Below are 24,045 nucleotides of genomic sequence, written 5' to 3'. Positions count from 1 at the left end.
ACTTTTAACCTAACAACGCATGCGTTTATTTGCCCAGTTGCGAGTCGAAATAAACCGTCGAAGAAATGAACAAAATGAAGTTGTAGAAATGAAAAATGAAATAGAACTAAATATAAGAAAGTCAAGCTGCACATTTCTAACAGTAATATTTTATGAAATAAACAGTTGGGTAGAGCTACAGAAAGGTAATATGACCTACAGCGGTGCAAGCATATTTGAAAGTGTTAATCACTCAACCATTGAAGGGTATTGAAACAAGACAGAGATACATTTCATTTACTTTTAAACTCTAAAATGATACATGATGTTGGGTCAGTTGAATCGTGATCTTCTACATTAAATCTTTTTGTAGAGTTATTCAACCATTTCAACATTATTAACATCATTAAACATTAACTGATTTCGCCTATGAGTGAATCATACCTGAGGGTGCTCTATTGTTTTTTTTATTTATTTTTTTTTGGTAGGTCGTCTTTGTACCTCTACCTCATTACATGTCACAGAGTGTGTCGGGAGAAATACATTTTTGTAACGACATTCTACTAAGTGACAGATCCCGATAACGTATCAGGACATGATTACCTGGCAGGAGCACTGATTTCACCGTCAGTCTTAATTCTTTGTGTTGTTTTTTGTTTTGTTTTGTTTTTTGTTTTGTTTTGTTTTTCTTTCTTTTTCTTTTTGTTTTTGTTTGTTTGTTTTTTTTTCTTATCCATTTGGTATACAATACGTTATTTGATGTCTTTCTCAAATTTATTTGATTTACTCTACAGGACTACTACTTACAGATCTGTCATGCATTTCAGCATCTAGACTTTTTTACTAGATGACTCCGTAGAATATGCTGCTAACCGAAAACAGAGGAATCTTGTTTAATTTTCTCATATTGACAAAAGCTGCGTTTCAGAAACAAAAACAAAATATGCACTTGCAAAACAAAACATAAATGCTGGCTGTGTAAATGTTAATAAAAGTATTACAGTAATCATTATTGGATATGTTACAAAATATATGAATGTCTTAGTATCTCCGCTTACACAATTCATGGGTATCTTCTCAATTACTTTCCAAAAAGATTATTTTATTCTGGTGAAAACAATTAATTTTGCATAAAAACCTATTTTTTCAAAAGAAGTTTCCAAAAAAAGGAGAATGTAAACAAATCTATACTATCTGTGCACGGGTCTTCCTATATATAATGCATGTTACAGTACTGCATGTGGCAGTATCCAGACACACAACCTTATTTTGAAATTTGAAATTTGAATTTTTGAACTTACCCTGGTCGTAACTGAAAGGGTCTTCATTTTAAATATTCGAAGTGAAAATAGAAAGTTATTGTTGTGAAGCAAATAAAAAAGATGATTTTGTTGATTTTACCTGCATTCGTGTTTTACATGGTAAATGTGAACTCGTATTACAAGCCAACGCTTCATAATTTAGTAAAATATTATATCAAAAGATTATCATCTTTGCCCTTTCATTTTGTGTTAACTGTTTCAGTTTCCTGAATCAGTAATATCCTTTTCTAGTATGATAAATATCAGTAAAATTTTCAAAATGGACAAAACAGAGTGTCTATTACAAACTTGAATTATATATATTTTGTTATTGTCCTTATCTGTTGCTTATGTGAGCCTTTGATAAAGGTACAATCACCCACAGCGTACGCGATTCAGCTTCTGAATCTGTTTTGATCTTTAACTTTGTGAGTTTTATGCTCGTGAAGTTTTGTGAATTTTATGCTCATAAAGTTTTATGAATTTTATGCTGAAGAAGGATATCAGTTATCCGAAATATTCAATTTAAATTGTATACTTACTCGTTAGAAAACAACAAACCTCTTGCTTTTAATATTTTTGCTTGTACTTGATCATTTCTATCTGTGTCAATCTGTTGATGAACAACGATAGCTCACCCTACCCGTTAAACTGTGAAATCATGTTCTAAACTAATTACAGATTTGTTTTTAAATATTTATAGCTCAAATCATATCCAACGCTTAATAATGATACGTATTTAGCGTTGGAATCTCAATGATTCAGACAAAATTAAAAAAAAATAATAATGAATCATGCACAGAAAATACACAAGAATTTAACTATGTTGTGGCCCAATGTTTATGGTCTATAGAAAATGCTCACCAAACGCACGATAAACGAACGCTTCTATCGTGCGTTTAAACGCACGATAAACGATGCACGAACGCTAAAATGGGAAACATGAACGTCTCAAAGAGTGTACGTACTTCTCTCTCTAAGAATCATGCAACATGTGTATAAGATGAAGACGAACAGGATGCATTATCCAAGTATTTGTTTTCCTCATAACATCCTGAATTATCCATCAAAATGTTTGTGATGTTTTCTTTCGAAATATACATCTAAGCAGACAAAAGATATCTATGAAAGGGTTAATTTTTTTTTTTTTTTTAGAAGTATTGAAATATTTGAGGAAAAAAGATTAAATTGAGAAAAATGATGTATCATCCGTTGCCTAATTCTTACACAGAATGGTACGTAATTGAGATGGGATAGGGTGGGGTACACTTAGTTGGGGGATCAAGTCATACTCACATAGTACACCCAAGACAGCTACATTTTTCATGTCAACTATACAACTGTATTGCTTTTTTGTTCTAGAATTGATTTTACTTGAGCTAATTTTGTATCTAATTTCTTGTTTTCACAAACATAAACATAGATGTATACGTACATGTAACTTGTAAACTAACAGCGAACGCAGCGCAAGTTACGATGTGCAGAATGATAACTGAAATTCATCGTCCGGAAGTGATATGTCGTTGAGAGAATGTGAAAAAAAAACAATTGTAATTACTTTAAAAACTAAAACCATTTCTTGAACGTCCGCCGTTTTTATTATAAGGCACCGACCTTTTTTATATTGAAAATTTTTGAAAAAAAAATATTAATTTCACTTTGAAGAAAATAAAAAAAAAATATTTCTGCTGTGCCAAGAAAATAATAAATGAAGTTGGTAAATGGTGAAAAAAAATAGTGTTGTATTCTGTTTATCTTTAAAAAAAATGTTCAGGCTGAAAAAAAGAAAGAAATGGAAAGGAGAGCAAGGGCATCTCATGAACACATAGTGAATGTACCATAAACTGCCATTCAACATGTTAAATTATGTATGAAGAAGTATGTAACAAAATTCTTTAATATTAACATTTTAGAGTTTATAGTCGAAAAATTCATACTGTTATAATGAGCAACTAAATGGATATCAATATACCGAGACTTTTGTTTTATATTAATCTAGTTTGTTAAACAAACTATAGAATGATGCAAAAAATACGCGAACTACCACTTAACATTATAACCAATTATCTCCAATAGAGAAAAGATAAGAATACCATGTCGTCCGATTATTCCCCACTGTGGAAATTGCGTAGACTTCTTGACTATTTTGCTACCTATAGTTAAAGACCAAGGAACTTATATACGCATGTATACAAGCATGTTTAGTAATGAACTAATTAAAGCAGCTAAAAACATTCACATTGAAATGGAAAAAGAAGACTATGCTATACTTTTGAGCAATGCCAACTTGCTTCTAATATTATAATTTGGTCTGTTAGAATTAGTTCTTAATGCGCAATGAGGACAGTCCTTAGCCCTGAAATATGTACATACATGCGCAAGAACTTATTAACTTTATGATTGAAAAGTTCGCAAACAAGCACAACACAATTAGTTCCGACATGATGGCTTTATTGTCTATAATGGGTCTTTTGATCAACTTCAAATGTTATTTAACATTACTAATAAGAACCTGAACTACTCAAATTTACTTATACATTATCTAAGTAAATTTCTTAGAGAAAGTGCAACTAAATCTAAATGAAATAGGGTGAAACCTTACCACACTTACGACTTAATAGTAGTCCAATGTGCCTAATGCACAATCTCAAAAGTTTTAATCCATTAAACAGTTACTCGACTACAAAATATACAGCTTGTGCTGCCCACTAGCAGAGCGTGTGCTCACAGACTTAAAGTAAAAATAATAATAAAAAGTTATTAACATTTGTTACAAAATACTATCCAACATTATACACAATCTCGTGTTTGATACGAAAGCACTGGTCTTATATAATTACTGTAATGACCCTGAATGCTCTCAACTATTAGAACCACCACTAAAGCAGACCCTGGTCAAACCTTTATAATGCACGTCTTTCATGAACAATTAAACTATAAATATTATTCCATGGTACTTTTTATCTGTTGAAGATAAAATCATCACACGTATATACCATTCTTCTTTATATATGCATCTTTTACGTAATACATTTAATTACGAAACTAATATGATATTTTCATTATATGATCTGAAGCCAATGCAGCATTCCTGAAATATACTTGTGATATGTGTAATTACATGTATAACAAATTACATTCGATTTCATTTAACTATAATTTTTCTTCCGCGATGAAACTTTCATCCTTTAAGAATGCCTCAATGATTGCAAACTGGAGCGTGGAGACATTCTGCAATAGAAATGGAGCGCTCCACCTTGATATTTTGGGACGTAGTTAGATAGACATCATCATGAGCGGTCATACTATCTTCTCGACTACTCTGGACCACAAAACGAGGATGGCAACCATAAGCATGGAGTAGAAATCTCACTCAACATGAAGGCCAAATCAGCATTCATCGTATGGAATCCTGTGAGTGAAAGGTTTATCGTGGTCAAAGATACAAAAAGCAACAGTCATTCAATGCTACGCTCCTACCAACGTAGCAGAGGAAGAAGGCAAAGAAGAGTTTTACACCCAGCTCCAAGCTACCCAAGATTGAACAACACTTGGGGCATCTTGATTGTAATGTGTGACATGAATTCCAAAGTTTGAAAAGATAACACAGGAAGAGAACTCATCACGAAGAAGGAATGAATTGGGAACATCAAGAAAACAGAGAACTCAGAATGCAGATAGACCACATTACAGTCGCCAGGAGATGGAGAAAGAACATGACAGCTGTTACATCTTATCGAGGTGCTGATATAGCATCCGATCATCAACTTTTGGTGGCTTTGAAGATCAAGATAGCCATAGCAATCAGACAAGACCAGATTAGAAGGCAAAAGTATAACATATGGAAGAGGCGGAGAAGACAATTTGAAAGACTAAAATCCACATATAAAACCACATGCCAAGAAGAATTAGGATTCTCAAAGAAGGAATACAAGCCATGGTTATCTGACGATATGTAATAGTTGTTTTATATGTTTTTATGTATTGTGTAATAAAATTGTATGAATGTGTATTATGTTTTACTATTTGACTTGGACCGATTGACAGACGAGCTTTCGGGAACTGGTGATTGTATTGCAATCTAGTCGTAATCTTCTATATTCTTTTTCATGCTTGATTAGTACGCACTTCTTTTCTCATCATCTATTGGTTGGTGATTGTCGCTGGTTAATTCCTTTTTCATTTGAACACTTAACTAAGTATCTGAACGGGCATGTTTTTTATGTTCATCCGAATCTAGCAACCTATATTCTAATCAACTCAACTTATATACGCATCTGATTTCAACTTAACTATTACTAAGGTTAGTTTCTTCAACATTCCTAGATTAATTGTGCATGTTAATGGTCTAGAAATTAATATTTTTACCTCGTATGAAAATCCGGTATGAATGATTGATTGATTGCGTAACTTTCATAATAATTTGCCTAAACACATAAATCTGTAAATGATATTTTACTATGCTTAAATAATAGTGATTAATAATTGATTCATTTAACAGTTCGAGTGGACCGCTCGAAAGTAAAAGTGTAAGTCTTTAAATCGATCACACACTGTGGTCATAAAGTAATTGTTTTAAACTATAAATACAATAAGTGATTTTTGATACTTCAGGTACAATACAGTAGTACTGGGGACTTACTACTCCTGTGACCATTTGCAAATGTGCCTCTGGCACGATATGTGAAGTAAGCTAAGTGTTTTGTATTCTTGAGATTTTGCTTTGCTTATGTATTTGCTTTGCTATTTTTTTACGCTTATTGTATGCACTAAATCGCTAATACTCTAATGTTGTTGTTTTGCTCTTTAATATGTTTAGATAATTTACCATTTTTTTTATTTGCTACATTTGAATATGGATTAACCCCCCCTTTCGCAAGCAGATTGATGAAGCCGTATAGTTAAATTTACTCAAATGTTATATTTTTCCTATGATATGTAAACGTACTAAAGTATACATTCACACACATGGTTATTTTTTTGGGGTATCGTTATCTGCAAGATGCTATTATTTATCTTGTACTGTGTATTGAATATAACTGTATTTTACAGGGCATTAACATTTACTGGCAATAAAGCATAGAACCCTAGGAATTAGAGTTTACTTCTATCAACCCCCTAGAAATAGAGGTTGTGACAAATGAAAAGAACCTCTATTTCTAGGGAGTTGATAGAAGTAAACCCTATTATCCTTGTGACCCATCCTTTTTTTTCATTTCATGTTCATTTTATCATCCATTTCATGTTCATTGTCTGAATATAGCTGAAATATTGCTGCTCGGACGTTAAACCCCAACAAACAAACAAACAAACAAATGAAAAGCGTAGGTCTGTTAAAATATAACTTGACCAGGTCAAGACAAGATTGCTGAAAGAATGTTTGACAAGTGAACATATAAGCATTAAGGAAGAAGTAAAGAGAAAGGAACAGACAGGATAAAAGAACCTACATCAACAAGCTCGCTTCAAAAGCAAATAAGATTGATTGATTGTTGGGGTTTAACGCCCGAGCAACAATATTTCACCTATTCTGTTGACACTGGGACCTGCACGGGCCCTACATCACCTTGCATGACCTGTTTGTTTGAAAACATCTGGGAAACAGTCGAAATCCCTGAAGAATGGAGTTTAAGCTACATCACTATGCCTCCAAAGAAGGGCGATCTGAGCAACTGCCAAAAACTGGAGACGAATTCAGCTTCTCTCCAGATTCCGATGCGGTCGATCGTGTATTGACCAAATTGCCACAATACGGGTCATCATTGAGGAGTAAATAAATCAGCCCTCTACATAAACTTCGTGGACTTCAAGAAGGCCTTAGCATAGTTAACAGAAATGCACTTTGGAAGGTACGAAGACACTGTGGAATCCGTGTCAAATTGTAAAGATTATCCAAGAACTCTACAAGAACACCAAATGCCAAGTCATCCACAATTCAACATTCTCACCATCCTTCAATGAATATACAAAATACTCCAAGGTTGTCTCCTGTCACCCCTTATTTTCTATATAAGTGTGCAAGAATTTGACTTAGATAAAATATACAGTCATGAATTTACTCATAGATTGGTTCTTGCCTAATTGATATACTTTGGAGTGCTAAAGGGCTATACTCTAGATTGGTCATGCATAATTGATTGTGACATGGGCTGCTTCATTGCACAAGTCCCAGACTTTCTCGTGCTATCGCAGGGGAAATTTTCCGGCCTGCACGAGTCTCAGACTTTCTCGTGCTATCGCAGGGAAAATTTTCCGGCCTTCACGAGTCTCAGACTTTCTCGTGCTATCGCAGGGAAGCTAATCCCGGCCTGTACGAGTCCCAGACTTTCTCGTCCTCTGTATGGTTTAGAAAACACTTATGATCATGTGCTAAGTGTTTCATAGGTGTTTTGATGGTTGAATGTGATTTTGAAACCGAAGGTAGAGAAATTTGAAAGTTGTTTATTTTCTCATTATTCTAATCATGAGATTCTTCATGCTTATAGCCGTTTTTGATTGGTCGAGAACGTCGTTGCCAGAACGTTCATACATGCATGAACTTCGCCAGATCGTTCATACATGCTGTTTGTTTGTTTGTTGGGGTTTAACGTCCTGTTCATACATGCATGAACGCCAGTCAACTTGAAAGCAATATGGCGGCCGTGTAGTTCGAAAGAGGGTGACAACGAACTGAACGGCGTAATATAGCCGTAAGAATAGTTTATTACATGCACATTGATTTTACGGGTCAAGTTTGTTTACAGAGAGTAATTTTCAGCTCGAGGAAAGAAACTGTAATGATTTTTGATAAATGATCATGTATATTTTTGTTACTATTTTATTTACTAGTATTAGGGCATATTTTGATAACACTTTACATAAGACAATTATAACAGGTCTATTGTATTTCCAAACATTTCATCAGAAATCATAAGATTAATTAGCCCATATTGAACACTAATTATCAATAAAGAGCCATTATCTAAGATCTGGTGCCCTGTTGAGCCCTACTAATGGTGCCCCAGTGCCCTGATAACAGATATTGTGTATTGCATCAGATTCATTACCATATTGTTACTATTTTTAAAGTATGTTGTCATAGGGCAATATTGGGGGATATAAAAGGGGGAGTGAGAGTGAAAGAGAGGGGAGAGGACAAGAGAGGAGAGACAAGGAGAACATTATGAACGAGTACAGATGAACCTGAAAGTATAAGTACTTAGAGTGAGTGGAAGTCTTATGTACATTTTATAAATTGTTAACTGTCACTTTTCTTTAATAAAAAGTTGATTTAATGTACGACTTCTTGTCGTATTTCATTAAAATCTATTGAGACTTCACTGAGGATCCAATTTTCTGGGAACACAGACTGTGCATTCCTATTTTTGTAACCTTGAATTTCCAGAGCTACCTTTTAGTTCGGCTGGAATTTCTTTAAAGAGTATCACTTGGCGTCTGTCTGTCTGTCTGTCTGCTAATTTGGTCAGTGTCACTTGTATTCGTCGTTAATATACATGTATAGGTAACGACCGTTAGTTCAGTCAAACTCATAAGAGGCTTGTCGTCGCCAAAACACACTCTTTTTTAATACGTTACAGAAACTTATAACTGAGTCTGACTGAACCCTTGAAAAAACCTTGTTGTTTTCTCTTGTTGTATTTCCTTAATAATTATATTCTTGTTGAATTGTTTACATCTTGTATTTTAAGTGCCAACTATCACTTCGTCCATGCCGCCTTCACTGTCGTGCAGACGATTATGTGTAATACGGGTGCAAGGGAATGCGTGTGCATTGAAGCGTTAACATAAGTTTATCAATATAACCGACTGGGGCTCTCGGAGGGTAACTTTGACTGTCGGATAGAATTATAAGGATTGAACAGCTATTTTCGGTAGTTCATTGAGTTTTGGAGTGGAGAGAACTGTTCATACATGCATGAACGACCGAAAATATCTGTTCAGTCTTCTCCACTCCCAAACGTTACATGGACAGCCTTCGGTCGTTCATTGAGTTTGTGAGCTCCGAGATCCGTTCATACATGCATGAACGGTCGAAAATAGCTGTTCAATCCTATAATATTAATGATTTTGTATGCGTCCAAATCGATTATATTTGACACTAACTCTTTTGATGTAAATATTTGGCCTTTTTGCCCATTTTCAAATTTTATTTTTCTTTGACCTTCACCTCCCATTTCGCCGATTTTTCCCATGTATGGAACGTATTTCGTGTTAAAATTTTGCTTCTGTGTATCTTCCTCTATATTGTCGGAGCACCTCATGATTTTGATTATCATGAATTTGAGCCGTATTTGTGCGTTATTATTGTATTGTGTGTATTTAATATGACATTTTATGTGTAAACATTGTGTTTTGCATTACTTAGTGTGCTTTATTTTGTTTTTGTAGAATTTACCCTTTGGAGGTTCAACTAACTTACTAGTATTACAATTTTCAACTGGTTAAACTAGATGCCATTCTCCCGGGGATATAGGGCAGAATACAGTTCCTCATCAATTCCTGGCTACAGACATAGCCATGTCTTGTTTAGGCCAAGTTTATTTCATACAACCCTTCCCAAAAATATTGGTCGGTTGGGAGGACTTTATTTTTTTTATTTTCTACACCTTACCAGATATTTGCTGGCCTAAGTTTATCTTTTTGGTATATAGACCTGTTTCATTGCCGCATCAGTTTCAGAGAAGAAACACTATTTTGGCCACCAATAATTGAAAGATTTGTATATTATAGTGCCTAAATACATAACCTGAAGTAAAAAAAATCCTGATTTTTTTTTAAATTCTCGCCCCATTTAAAAAGAAATGTCATTTTTAGGAGCGGGAGGGGATGTAAAAGAGTAATCAAGGGAACCAAAGTTTTGGCGGTAATCAAAAGAATGTAATCCAGGGACAAAGACCAGACACAGAAAACAGACATACACAACAAAGAACATAAAGTAACTAAAATCATACAAACAAAGTAACAAAATCAAATGAGCAACTCGGACTCCACGAAAACTGGAAGCATGGACTAGGTGCACCGGTAGGTAAGCGTCGTCCTCTGCCTTTTTAGAAACATCCGCCGAGGTGCTCATAAAAAGTCAAGTCTGGGGTAGAAAAACGAGAAAAGGAAAACTACGACCCGTTGAATAAATCAGTTTTCATGGTGCATATACCTATGAATTAATTTTATTTGATCTTAACAAGAAAACCATATCAGATTATCTGAGTCTTTACTTTCATATGTCCTCCCTTGATATTTATATAATATTTTAAATTTATTTTTCCTCGGAAATTTGACTAGCAAAAAAAATAGCACCATTGAAAATCCCAGAGTACACTTCCCACTCTCCCCATCCTCATTGGCCTATACCTATGCCTTTTTCCCCATGCATTCACCACCACCTCGTTCCCCATTCGTCATGCTCTATGTCTTATTCGCCCAATGATGCTACGAAGTACATGTATTATTAACATTTTATCATACACAAATTCATATTCATATCTAAAAACATAGATTTGTCATATCAGTATTTGCAAAGTCGATATGGATTCCCCACTTTCTTTGCTGTACGCCCCATACCCAATGCCCCATTACCCCTTTATTATTACTATACGCAAAGTAACAATAATTACAAAAATGTGTTTGATTACCTACATGTACATTAAAATTTCTACTATAACAATCGTGTTATTATTTCCTTGTGTAGAAGCTTTTTTTTTCTATTTCCTAGAATTGAATATTTTAGATTTCAGATAAATAAAGTCAAGTGTTTCAGTAGATTGTGCCCAAATTTGTCCGTTTCAATCTTTATCTTGAATACATGCTATCTTGTTTTCCTTCCTTTTTGAGAGGCTTGTTTCCCTTTCCCAAAACAGTAAAATCGTTCACTGTGCACTCCATCCTTTTTACATACATTTACAAGGCTTTAAAATAAAATATATACAAGATTATGACTACCGATACATTTAAGTCTAGTCTAAAACATCCAAACAATGAATTTAAAGAAGATATATAATATTATAATACATTGTGTGTATATCTCTGTGAAGTAATGGATCTGTACTTTAGATGGAGTATGACTTCAAAAAGCACAGCCAAAATACATATAAAATTTAGGAGAATTGTTTACAAAACCAAAAGTAAACAGTACACACGATTCTTAAATTGATACGCTGTGTACTTTAAATTTACCAACATATTATGTGGTACATGTATGTACATGCAGATTTTGTAAAATCTATAACGAAAACAACAGGCAATGAATGTAGTTGAATGAGGATTTGTAAAAGATAACGGGGACAAATGTTTTATTTCGTCAAATCTTATCGTTCTTTTGTTTTCGTATTAAGTAGACTCCAGATAAGAATCATGCAAAATGTGATTCATATGGTCGGAAAGCCTACATATTTTTATTTTTGACATTTGTTTTAAATGTTATAATAAACAGAAATTAACATGTGGCTTTTGGGATAACCCTTATTCTTGGGAGTTGAAAATTATATAAAATGTGCTATAGAATTTAAAAGATAGAGATCGATCCCCGGTTGAGTCATACCAGAGTTTATAATTGGTAGACAATACCTCTTCACCAAGTTTTAATTTTTAAGTGAAAATAAATGGTTCTCTCCCTGTTCGATGGGTCAATCGTTTCTAAATACCTGCGATTGGACATTAAACAACAATTATTCAGACACTCCTTGAGACGTTTAGGTTTCCCCGCACACGCAACACCATTAATACGATGATAAAACTATAAAGCCTGACTGTAATAATACTAACTGTGCATGAAATTGATGTGACCGGAAGTCGCAAACTAAGAACAATTGGGTCTTTTTGTTGTTGATTGTTTTCAACAGTAGAAGAGTCGGTTCAATGTAAATCGGAAACGATGCACACAATCCGAGTCGTCTGGACTGAAAGTAGTCAGACGAGGTTAGATCTGATTCCATTTTTTTTATTAGGTATTACTAAAGAATATATATCAGGGAAGGAAACAGACACAGCGTTTTGATTTTCAGCATCAATATTAATTGTATAAATATGAACTGAAAGACTTATTTCCTGTTATGTGTTGAATGATCAATTTCATGGAAAATCATAATTTCCAAAAATACATAGATCACAAACCATTTTCCTTGTAAGTACAAATGCATAATTATAAAAGTTAGAACTGATTCCTTTATATGAAATCCTTTAAAATACAAGTAAAAAATTATCTATTGATTGATTGAGGTTCAAAGTCATATTGCAGAAAGTACATGTACATGCATTTCATAAGCAAAACATGAACGTTTGACTAATCCAACAGATTTTTGCTTTGTACTAGTACGACAAGCTGAGCCGGATCTTTCTTCTGCTAGCTCACAGAAGCAACAACCCGCAGGTAGACATTTATCAACATTTTCGGAAAAATTATTCTGACTCTGAACCCACCAGTCGTCACTACATGTATATTCGTACAAACCGCACGCGCGACGTGCTTTGCAGGGACGCAGTTGCTACCAATATGAACATCTTTAGTGTGAAAGATTCCATGTATGACGATAAAAACATTGTATTGTACTAAAATAATCAAAATACAAAACAAATGTGTTACTGAACCAACATATATCAATTGGACCGTCAGTAGCACACGATGGTTTATCCTAAGCTCCATGCAGTGGCAGACGACTAAGTCCCTGACGAACAACTTGACAGGTCTTTCTCGGACAAACGAATAATGTCGTATAAAAGCATTATTTTTTCCCAACTTTGCAATATTTTTTCGTTTTCGTAAAGGGCTATCTGGAGATTAAATGGAGAGTTCGAACTTAGAGGATCTTCTGAAATTAAAATTATGTCTCATGCAGTTGTATAACAACGAAACTTACTTAAGGCTGTTAGCTGGTCATGTTCAGCAATTTTTGTCAGATTTTTCGGACTCCTCTGGTTTTATCCATTTCATCGCTTTTATATTTTTTGCACAGTAACCCCAACTTTTCTTTCCATAATTTCATTAAACACACCTAAAAATGTTGTTAGGTATTTTCTAAATAAAATCCTTATTATTACTTTAGTGTTTTTACAGATAGAACCTGCTGAGACAAAACCCCCTTAAAAATCTAGAAAAATCTTTTTCCCGCCAAAATTTAGAATGCTTATATCTCAAAATGCACAAATTGACCCATCTATTTTTTTCTTCTTATATTGTTTCTCGTCTTATCATGAATTATCTACAAAGATTTCACAACCCTTTGAAATCTTTGTTGTTCTTGAATAGAGCATTGGTTATCTAGTAATTACATTTCGATATAAACTTCTACATTCGTTTCTGAACTGTTTATCGAATGATAAATAAACAATCGGGTGAATCGCACTGTGTAGAAAATATCCCCTTAGTAAAATAGAGTACATGAAATTAAAATCGCCTAAATTTTCCAATCCGACGATGATGTAGATAAGGACAGAAGTCACGTGCAAAAGGAACCCCGTGAATGAAACCCCTGTTGCTACTAGCAACATTATACTAGTCGTTCTACTCTCTTTGAATCTTTTTTGACGCTTTTTTCTTCTTTGAAGTGTTGACGAAAACTGTTCCAATGTGTCAAAAGCAATGCTGTCTTTCCTGCTTGTAATTTCGGACGAGCTCGGGTCATCAGTAGCCGATATTGCTTCCGAAAATTTCATAGTTCTATGCTTCTCTGTTTTCAGTTGCCTCCTAATAACATGGACTATGTGTGTGTATGCGACTGCACACACAATAAAGCCAATGAAACATGCAGTTATCACAAGCGCTACATATACTTGAACAATAGAACCTTCCTGTTTAATATCCTGACATCCTTTCCCTACTACTTTCCCATACTCTGACATCAAATCTCTTTTGTCCACTACGTCGTATACAAATATAGCTGGCACTGATATGGCTGCGCATGATAAAGCTATGATTATTGTTAGCCTCTTTGAAATCTCAAGTGACAACTGCCATCGTAAAGGCGCGCAAACTTTTTGTCTTCGCTCCAGAGCAACTGATATTAATAAGGTTCCAGCAGTAAGGCTCAAGTAGTGCGTAAGATAACGCGTGATCTTACACAACGAGACCGATGGGTACGTTAACGTGTAACGGACTTGCACGAGCTCAAGTGGGATACACAGCACACAAGTCACAAGGTCTGCTGTTACCATCCATAGCAAGAGGATCCTAAGTGGGGACTGGGTGTATCGTTTGAAGATAAAAAGAGCAAGAATATTCCCTGTTGTTCCAAGAAAACACAAAATACTAAGAAAAACGGTGACAGGAATACTGTTTTTTATGAATAATCGTAAGTCCTCTTCTTCCAATCCAGCAGAGTTGTTGATAAGTGGAAAAGGCTCGTCGTTCGCACTTAGTGTTGTTGCAGTCTGGTAGGTGAATACTTCAAGGGTGTTGTTGTGGATCCTGAAATATATATATATGTACGTAAAGATACATGTATATGTATTGACTAACCTAAAATTGGGCTTTTTGGTTTTCGTTTTGTTTGTTAAATTTTATTCGACAGGAAACCTGTCAAAACCAGACCTAATTATAAAAGCTTTTTAAAAAAACATGTATACAGATTTAATGCGTTTTTAACTTGTGCAAACCGTCAAAATCGACATAAATGTACAAAATACGATGATAAATCCTACATAGAGAAGTTTTACAATGTATAGAACAAAAAATGAAGCCTCTCCATCCATAGAAACAATGGGTTAAAAATGGCGCGTCATTTTGTTGAATTAGGTCTTGGACGTCTAATGGGTTTTATGCCTCTCATCAAAAATGTAACTCTTTAATTTGAAGTTAAATGTGGTACCTTTATTTACAGAAACACGTTTTGAATGTCCCGAAGGTTTTGCAGTTTTTTGTTTGTGTTTTTTTTTGTTGCTTTTTTTGTTTTTGTTTTTGTTTTTGTTTTTTTTTGTTTTTTGTTTTTTTGGACAAGCAGTAACTAGCCATAAAGGGCCTATGGGGATACGTTACCCCAAAAAGCTGATCATGTGAATTTAATTTCGAAAGATATAATCAGAGAAAAATTGTAATGTCCGACGACGAAATGAACGGGACTTTCCAGAAAAAAGTCAAAGTGGCACCATTGTCAACAATACTAGCGTTATCAGCAAAACCCAAAAACAAAACCTTGATGAAACGTTATTAGCATTAGAACAAGAAAACAAAATAACTGTTAGATAAACTGAAATTATGTGAACTTGTGCAGAAAAATAAAAGACTTAAAATAAAACTCAAGCAAACAGACTTCAAAAGTAAGTAGAAACATGAACAACCAGAAAGATTGAACTTAGACATATTACGTCAAGATCTCCAACATAAAGTCACTGATAAACAGAAGAGTTTAGTGGGAAAATTATTTGTGTCCGACGACTCGGATAGTGATGCTGATTCTGAAGGTAAGACTCGGTTCATACAAACATTTAAAACACTTAACTATCCTAAATTCAAACTAAAAAAGAACGAAGGCATGTCAAAATCACGTGCATCCCGTAAATCAAGTGACAAGGCAGTTTTTCATGTCGCGTGGATGCTTGAATTTGCTGGTTTGTTTAACATAGGGTCATGCATTTAAAAAGATGCACACAAAAACACTGTCGGCTTAATGGAGGAGCATTTTTGTAGCTCATGTTGGATAAAAGACTTCCATAAACAATTTCAAACGAATCAAGGTCGAGGTCGAGGTTCAGACAGCTTAGCTCACAACTGGCAAAAAGACCGAGACTTTCCTGCCCGCAGATGAATACACGAGGGGAAAATATGTGTTGATTCAACGTGTTCTAAAACTGATAGAGTTGAAACTCGAACTGATAATTACTAGGTTTAATAATTGTGTTATCGAATGGTATACATACACGTATACAAAACATAGGACAGTTAGGTACACACTCAGAGGTCAAAACTCAATTAGTTGACATTGGTAAACCTAGTGAAGTTACATTTAACCCCCCCTCTGAACAACAGGTACAGTCAAAGCAGTAAATTAAAACTTTTGAATCTGATTTAAAATACTGTAACACCAATGATATTGTATTTACAAGTAGTGAAGTTATAGACACTTTGAACATATTACACATAGCAACATTGAAAATGTGTCTGCGCATGCACCAAATGTACATTCGTAGGTATTCATAATGAATATATTGATGAATACATCCAGAAAAAGTTAGAATATAAAGCATTTACTGGTCCATTCAAGGTTAACCCCTTTCAGGTCCCTTTAGCTACATTATTTGTACATCAATATTGTCATCTGTACCAAAACAGGACATAAGTGAGCGTAGGACTATCATGGATTTGTCCTTCCCGGCTCGGTCTTCAGTCAATGATGGTATACCTAAAAGCACCTACATGGAGACCCATTCACATTACACTTTCCACGACTGATTATTTAGTGTAGATCATAAATGAAAAAGGTCCAGGTGCCTATTGTACAAAGTCGATATTAAGAGATGCTATCGATGGTTATCAGTTGATTCCCATGATTATTATTTATTGGGTTCAATGTAGAAAGGTAATTTGTACTTTGATACAAAAAAAAATCATTCGGTTTGCGAACTGGGGCTATGGCCGCACAAAGGACGATAAACGGTATGAATGCACATATGCAAAAACATGGGCTTCAATTGTGTGAATTACATTGATGGTATCAGTTCAGCTGAACAGACAAACATGCTGAGAGTAGCTTTCAAAATCTCAAAACTCTGATTAATGATCTTAGATTCAAAGTAGCGAACAAAAATGTCTGGTCATCACTTATGTGTATATGAACTTCTTGCGATTTTAGTTAGTTTAAAAGTATGGTGGGAAAATTTACTAGATAAACGTATAGTGTTTCAGTATGACAATTCGTCGGCAGTTATTCTTCTTAACACGGGTAAATGTCGTGACCTTGTTATGTTAAGCATAGCTAAAACATTTAGTTAATATGTGCTCAATTTAACATTCAGATAAAAAGTGTCCATATCAAAGGAGTAAACAATAGGGCAGCAGATATATTATCGCGTTGGGAATCACTTCAAAATCCGAACTACAAACTTTATGAAGTTCTAGATGACAATTATATATTAGACATTGAAGTTCCGAACTACTTCTTTGATTTAAACATTTCAATCTAATTTCAGGAGCTGGTATAGATGACTGGTCATCACTTCATCAGAAGTCCAGGATTGTTTTGAAAGCTGCTTTCAGACCCGGAACTTATAAGAACTTGACAACTCAACTAAATGCGTACCTTTTATTTTGTTAATAGTTTTGCCGAACAGCATTTCCTGTTGACCAAGAGACACTCTGTGGATATTTGTGTTTTATCCGATAACTTTAAGAATAGTGGATCGGTTAGAAACTACCTTACAGATGTTAAAACCTGGTCGATACTGTTGAATTTCGGTTTCGAAGAATAAGATTGACCTTATCTGGAATTGACAAGCATAATACCAATGATCCTAACATCAAATTGCCGTTTCAGCCACATCATTTATATCAGATGTATGAAGATTTAGACTTGTTTAATATGCAGGATTCTGTGTTATGGGCTGCAATAACTTATGTTTTTTTTATGCCATGTCGCGAATGTCTCAGTTTGCAAATGATTCAAAGAAAGCATTTAACCCTAAAGAGCAGTTAACTCGAGGCGACATTCAAATTATAGAGGAAGGAATATTCATTAGGACTCAGTTGTCAAACACAAATCAAAAGCATAACAGCATTCATCAAATTCCTTGAAAGATAATTGAAGATTGCGTGCTGTGTCCAGTATTAGCATATTCTAAAATGTTAATACTGTTACCAGTACTTCCAACAGAACCTGCCTTCGATCTCAGTAATAGTGATGGAACTATTCGTGCTATCTTAAAATCAAATCTTTGCAACATGCTTCATAATTTGTTGGTGCGTTGACACTGATCAATATTTATTTCATAGTTTGCGTCGAGGCGGTGCCACGTGTGCGGTAGCATCTGGATGTACGGACTCGGAGATTTGTACAATAGGAAATTTGGCATCTTCTTGCTACAGGGGTTACATCAAACATTCTACCGACAAACTCTTATTTCACATAAAATGGGAGAACTCTGTAGGAACTTCAGACCTTAACCTTTATATATGTAACCGTTATTTTCGCTTCTGTTTTCTGTGCTTGGCATTGATTCGCATTGGTGCTGGTGGTGATAATATATATAGTATGACATTTATTTGCGTCTTTGCTCATTATATTTTGTATGCGTATTTGCATTAGTATATTGTACACACTTTATAACCTGTATCTTATTAAACACCAACTTTCAATGCCAACACAGATTTCAATCACTCCCTTTTTCTTGTGGCAATCAAAATTTGTCGATCCCATTATCCTTGTGTCCCATCCCTTTTTCATTTCATCATCATCATTTTATGTTCATTTTATCATCCCTTTCATGTTTATCGCCTGAATATATCTGAAATATTGCTGCTCGGGCGTTAGACCCCAAAAATCAATCAATCAATCTTCTCAGCCACCCTATAGAGTACAGAACAAATTACAAGAAATGATACAAATGTAGAATAGGATATAAAGTGAAATTATCTACAAAAGACTTATTTTTTTGGATGAGAGACTTTTAACTGATCAGACAGGTTTTCGTTCTTTACAGTTAAAATACATTATTTTTTTTTACTAGTTATTACCCTTGATTTACATGCATGAAGCGATCTGTGGAGAAATCTGGTTTATACCGAAATCGAACCAAAATATAAAAACTAACCCTGTTAGAATATATTTCAGCTCAAGGACAAGTGTTTGTTTCAAGTAGTTTAGCTATATTTGTAGTGTTAATACTACGTACATTATACTTAAATTCGATAATACTTATTTTGTTTCCTAAAACAATTTGTACTTTGAACTCAAACTGGTTAATCAAGTACATGTACAAAATGTACATAAGGACCGTTTGAATTTGTACGTTTGTACTCCCGTTTGCTATTTTCAGTTTCATAGATTGGTTATATTTGAATTTAAAGAACATGTATTTATAAACGAATATTATTGTGCTACTTACTAGTAGACTTCACTTCAATTGTATAACTTCGCACTTTTACTACAAAGAATTAGATTCAAAAGTCATTTTCTTGGACCCCTTAGTTTTTTATTTTTTCACCAAACGGTCGGCATTCTAATATGAACAAATTGTGCTCCTCTACTTGCTGACCTATTCCTTCACTCTTATGAGTCTTACTTTATCTCTGATCTGATCCAACAGAAAGAACATCGTTTAGCAAGATCATTTATCTCAGTTTCGCTATATAGATGACGTATTATCTTTAAACATGATAATCTTAGAAATCGATGACAAAGGAAAACTATTGACCGAACTTTACGACAAACGTGATGACTTTTTCATTCAGAATTGTCAACTTTCCTTTCATCTGTGACAACATTTTTAGCACCTGCGTATGGAGTGTTAATATCACAGCTCATACGTTATGCCAGAGCTTGCCGAAACTACGCAGAGATTTTGTATCGCGCTAGAATTTTAACAATTAGGCTTCTGGAACAGGGTTATGTTGCTACAGTATTGAAATCATCACTACAGTTTTATGGTCGTCATCTTGAACTCAGGAATCGTTACGGTGTATCCATCTGCGCCATGAAAACTGATTTGTTCAACGCGTCATAGTTTTTCTTTCTTTTTTCGTCTATCCCAGACTTGACTTTTTATCAGCTGCTAGGCAGGTGTTTCTAGAAAAACAGAGGACACTTACCCTACCAATGCACCTGGTCCATGCTCCCAGTTTTTAGTGGAGTCCGAGTTGCTCATTTCCTTTTGTTACTTTGTATGTATTATTTTAGTTACTTTATGTTCTTTGTTGTGTATGTCTGTTTTCCATGTCTGGTCTTTGTCCCTGGATTACATTCTTTTGATTACTCTTATAACCTTGATTCCCTTGATTACTCATACATTAAGAGTCACACAGTCGGATAACGTATTTTTTTGTTTGCTGTCATCTGATGAGTGCAACTCTGTGTGTAGCGCTTCCCCTCAACACAACTGACCATCATTCGGTGGCGGATCCTAAAGAATGGGCCTGGGGATTTCTGATTTCTGGATCAGATTCCATCGTCTCAATTTCTGGATCCGCCTCTGATACTTGAAAGTGACAAACAATGTAGCAGTCAAATGTCGACAACTGCAAGACTATTTTCATATTCATCCGGGGGGAATGCCGCCATTATATACATGTATTATATGTGACCTTTTTATTATATACTTATGGATAAAATAACTCGTCGACCAGTGGTCAAGCTGTACGCGTTTCTACACAATAGTAGAGTGTCTGGTCTGGAGTAGATATTGACCGTAAAAGTATGTAGAATGACAAAAACCAACCATTGACAACTCCTCAGTGAATTGAGCCATGTTCACCCGACATTGTAAAATTCCAAAAATTGAACTTGTTTCATACCTAAGTTCTAAACTTTTGGGAAAAAATGAAGGGCGTTATGTGATAGTGTGTTTTATTTTGTTAATGTGTATTACTAGTTCGCTATATATATTTATATAATAATTGTAATGTTTTCTTTATGTATTCTAATTTTAGCGGCTTATATCGTTAGCAACACATGGTAGTTAACCATAGACTTTTGGACATGGACAAGGTAGATGACGACGACGTGCGACGCTGTTGGATTTCCTTAGTTTTTATTTCGATTTTTTCCGAGTACTTCGGGTATCTCCGTCTCATGGTTGAGTTGGTCGCGCTGTGTAAACTTTCTGATTGCCTGCTACTTTTTGGCGGTATATTCTCCTCATGCAATAAAATTTTGGGTACTTGTTCTTATGTTGTCGGAGAGTTCACATCGAAAACTTTAATTGCATTATTTTGGACATCACCATTTTTTAGATAGTCTCATGTCAGGTTCGTTACTTACTTGCATGTTCATATCTTGGATAGTTTTGTTCATAATTGCCGCACTATACTATTTAATTCGTTATGGAAGTCTGGTATGAATGCGTGCTTAAAGTATGAACTGGTTTGTTTAATTAATTGCTTAACTTTTCATTCATAGTTCATTTTTATTATTCTTTAAATTTAATTGCAATAAACTTTCTATTAAAATAGCAAACCAGTTCCGTGAGATCTGCATACATGTAAATATTTAGAGTGTTGTGTGAAGCGCTTAATTTGTACAATAATGATTAAAGCTGCATTGGCTGTCAAATTTGTTCAGTTTTGATTCTCCTGAATTTTGCTGATTCAATGAAATAAGTTTGTAGTATTGCAATTGGAGAAATCAATGTCGATAATACCTATAGAATATTGTGAAAATAACGGGTTTTTTTAATCAGAGAAGATCGATAGCTCTGATCTAAGAATTTTTCGCCATTACTTCCGAAGATTGCCGACAGGACATACACGTAAGTTAAACATTTTTTTGCCCCGTGCAGGTCCGGGTGTTAAAAGAATAGGCCTGCAGCAGCGCTAAGCTTGTCGTAAAAGGCGACTAAATAGTGCTCAGAACCCTAGCCGGGGCTAGGGCGCTCTGCCCACAGACCAACTGGGATGTGTGCCCCAGGTGGTGGAATGGGGTACCCCTGGCGTGTTACATGCTGGGGTTGTCAGGCTATAATACGGAAAACCTGACCGCAAACCATAGTGGTGCACCGTGTTGGGAAAGATGCCACGTTCCTCGCACGTGAAAAAACCCTACTGTGGTATTCTCTCGGAGTAGGAAACATAGGGCTCCGCCACAGGAGGCTAAATTGCCCGACCCTACCCACCTCTCCCTATTTCCAGTGGCAATCAAAATTTGTCGACCCAATTGTCCTTGTGTCCCATCCCTTTTTCGTTTCATCATTTCATGTTCATTTTATCATCAATTTCATGTTCATCGTCTGAATATAGCTGAAATATTGCTGCTCGGACGTTAAACCCTAGCAAACAAACAAACAAACATAACAATACTTTTACCTTGGTAAAAAAATAACAAAAACGGCTACACAGGTAAGCACGTGTTTTGTTTTCATTTCATTTCATCTATTTCTTGATTAGTTTTCAAATGAATAATGACCATATTTGAGCCACTTTATATCAGAATAAGTAAATTTCAAAAGGATTCTTGCGTTTTATTTGAACTTTTTTCTTTTACGGCTTGAGTCCGTCGGTCTATCCTTCCCGTTGAATAACCACTTCCGCTTTGCAATCAGATTTGTTATTTTAGAAGCGACCCTTTGAGCACGCGCGTATAAGGTCACCAGATGTAACATGCATACGAACTTATCTAGGTCGATTATTTGTCTTGCAAAACAATAAATATATATATATATATATATATATATATATATATATATCTATAGATATAGATATAGATATAGATATATATATATATATATATATATATATATATATATATATATATATATATATATATATATATAGACACCTATTTCTTGTATTTAATGCATTTTATGTGCAGATATCAAATGAATTTATACATGAAAAGTACAAATTAGTAGAAATAATTCAAAGTTAAGGTATACTTCAACAGAAAAAAATTTACGAATTTGACAGCTAATGCAGGTTTAAATGTAAAGTTTATAACTGGTTCATTTTCACGGCAATTTAAGCCGGTACTTTTACTCTCCTAACAAGGTATAGAAATTACTATATCATGGGTCAATTCTTATTGACTAGTATCTCATGGTCAAGTGACTCCATTATTCAACTTTTGATGTAGAGCACTTGCACGATTATGTGAGGTAACTGCTATTTAATTTTCTTTGTATAGTTTTGTTGTGTATTTTACTCCTTACGCCAAATGCAACCAATTATTGCTTCATGCATCTGTATGTTTTTAAATTATTCAATTAGAAATCTGGTAAATTTACTTTAGATTTTTCCATGATTAGTTTTGAATACCGAATGGTAATGACGAATCACTAAAGTAGGAATTTATTTCATTTGCTCTTTTGCAATGAGCGCATATTTCGTTTCTTTTGTATTTTTGCAATTTTTAGTTAAGATTAACTTAACTGAGTATTAAGCTTAATGTTATAAGCGTTACATGTTAGATGTTTATATATTGAAATGTTCATTTTGTTACAGTGCCTTTTTATTCTGGAACTTAATAAATTAATTGAATCCTAACAGCGTTTATTTGGAAGATCACCCCAAAAATTAGCGCTACCAGTTACATGCACATTCATAATAACTCCGTAAGTTAAAAAAATTACTTGTACTTCTGTAATAATATATATATATAGTACTTACATCATTTTTTCCCTAGGATAATCTGCAATACAGAATACGTACTCTTTTGATACATTATATAAAGCGATTTCCTGCCAATTTGAATAAAAAATTTAAATTAAAAAGACCAAAATATCACTCATACTGATAATTACATTGTATTAATGTGCAGTTTATTACAAGTTTGAATAAACCGTAACATTTATTTTTCCTCTTCAGTGATTAAGCACATTCACACTTAAAGTCTTCCATGATATAAGGAAGTGGCTAAAAGGCAGAATTGCATGTAAATGAACATGCAGCTATAGTTTGCAAATGTGAGAGAACGAAAACTTAAGCTACTTGTACATGCATACAAATGTACCAACAGAGTAATGCAATATTTATCTTAAAAGTTTGAGCTCATGTTTGTTTTTCTTTTAAGCATGATTAATTCGGTTCCTCAGCTTTGAGTTAGCTGTCTTTTTATTTGCTCGGCTTTGTCCCTGGTTACTACTTATTTGAATTTTAAGGAACCTTAAGTCACTCCAGATTTTTTGTAGGAGTTCA

General features: G+C 34.5%; 1 protein-coding gene, 1 long non-coding RNA gene and 2 pseudogenes across 2 annotated transcripts; 3 read left to right on the top strand and 1 right to left on the bottom strand.

The window, feature by feature from the left end:
* Window positions 1–5,476: 5,476 nt before the first annotated feature.
* On the top strand, window positions 5,477–10,871 carry LOC148598709 (uncharacterized). Its single transcript, XR_015918492.1, has 3 exons — window positions 5,477–5,583; window positions 5,895–5,968; window positions 9,669–10,871. It is a non-coding gene; the product is annotated as an uncharacterized LOC148598709 (long non-coding RNA).
* A 497-nt stretch (window positions 10,872–11,368) lies between these two features.
* LOC148598706 (uncharacterized) lies at window positions 11,369–23,726 on the bottom strand. Its single transcript, XM_088561242.1, has 2 exons — window positions 23,518–23,726; window positions 11,369–14,679 (listed from the first exon to the last, which is right to left on the bottom strand). Exons 1-2 carry the CDS (start codon window positions 23,520–23,522, stop codon window positions 13,530–13,532), a joined length of 1,155 nt encoding a protein of 384 aa, XP_088417368.1. The 5' UTR covers window positions 23,523–23,726; the 3' UTR covers window positions 11,369–13,529.
* On the top strand, window positions 14,982–16,015 carry LOC148598708 (uncharacterized; annotated as a pseudogene).
* LOC148598707 (uncharacterized) lies at window positions 16,564–22,585 on the top strand (annotated as a pseudogene).
* Window positions 23,727–24,045: the final 319 nt, after the last annotated feature.

Source organism: Perna viridis, chromosome 14 (genome assembly GCF_037379345.1).
Source record: "Perna viridis isolate PV_CMFRI_1.1 ecotype Kerala chromosome 14, ASM3737934v1, whole genome shotgun sequence".
Classification (NCBI taxonomy): Eukaryota; Metazoa; Mollusca; class Bivalvia; order Mytilida; family Mytilidae; genus Perna; species Perna viridis.
Note: the sequence above shows the minus strand (reverse complement) of the source record. Positions and strands in the feature narration are given on the sequence as shown.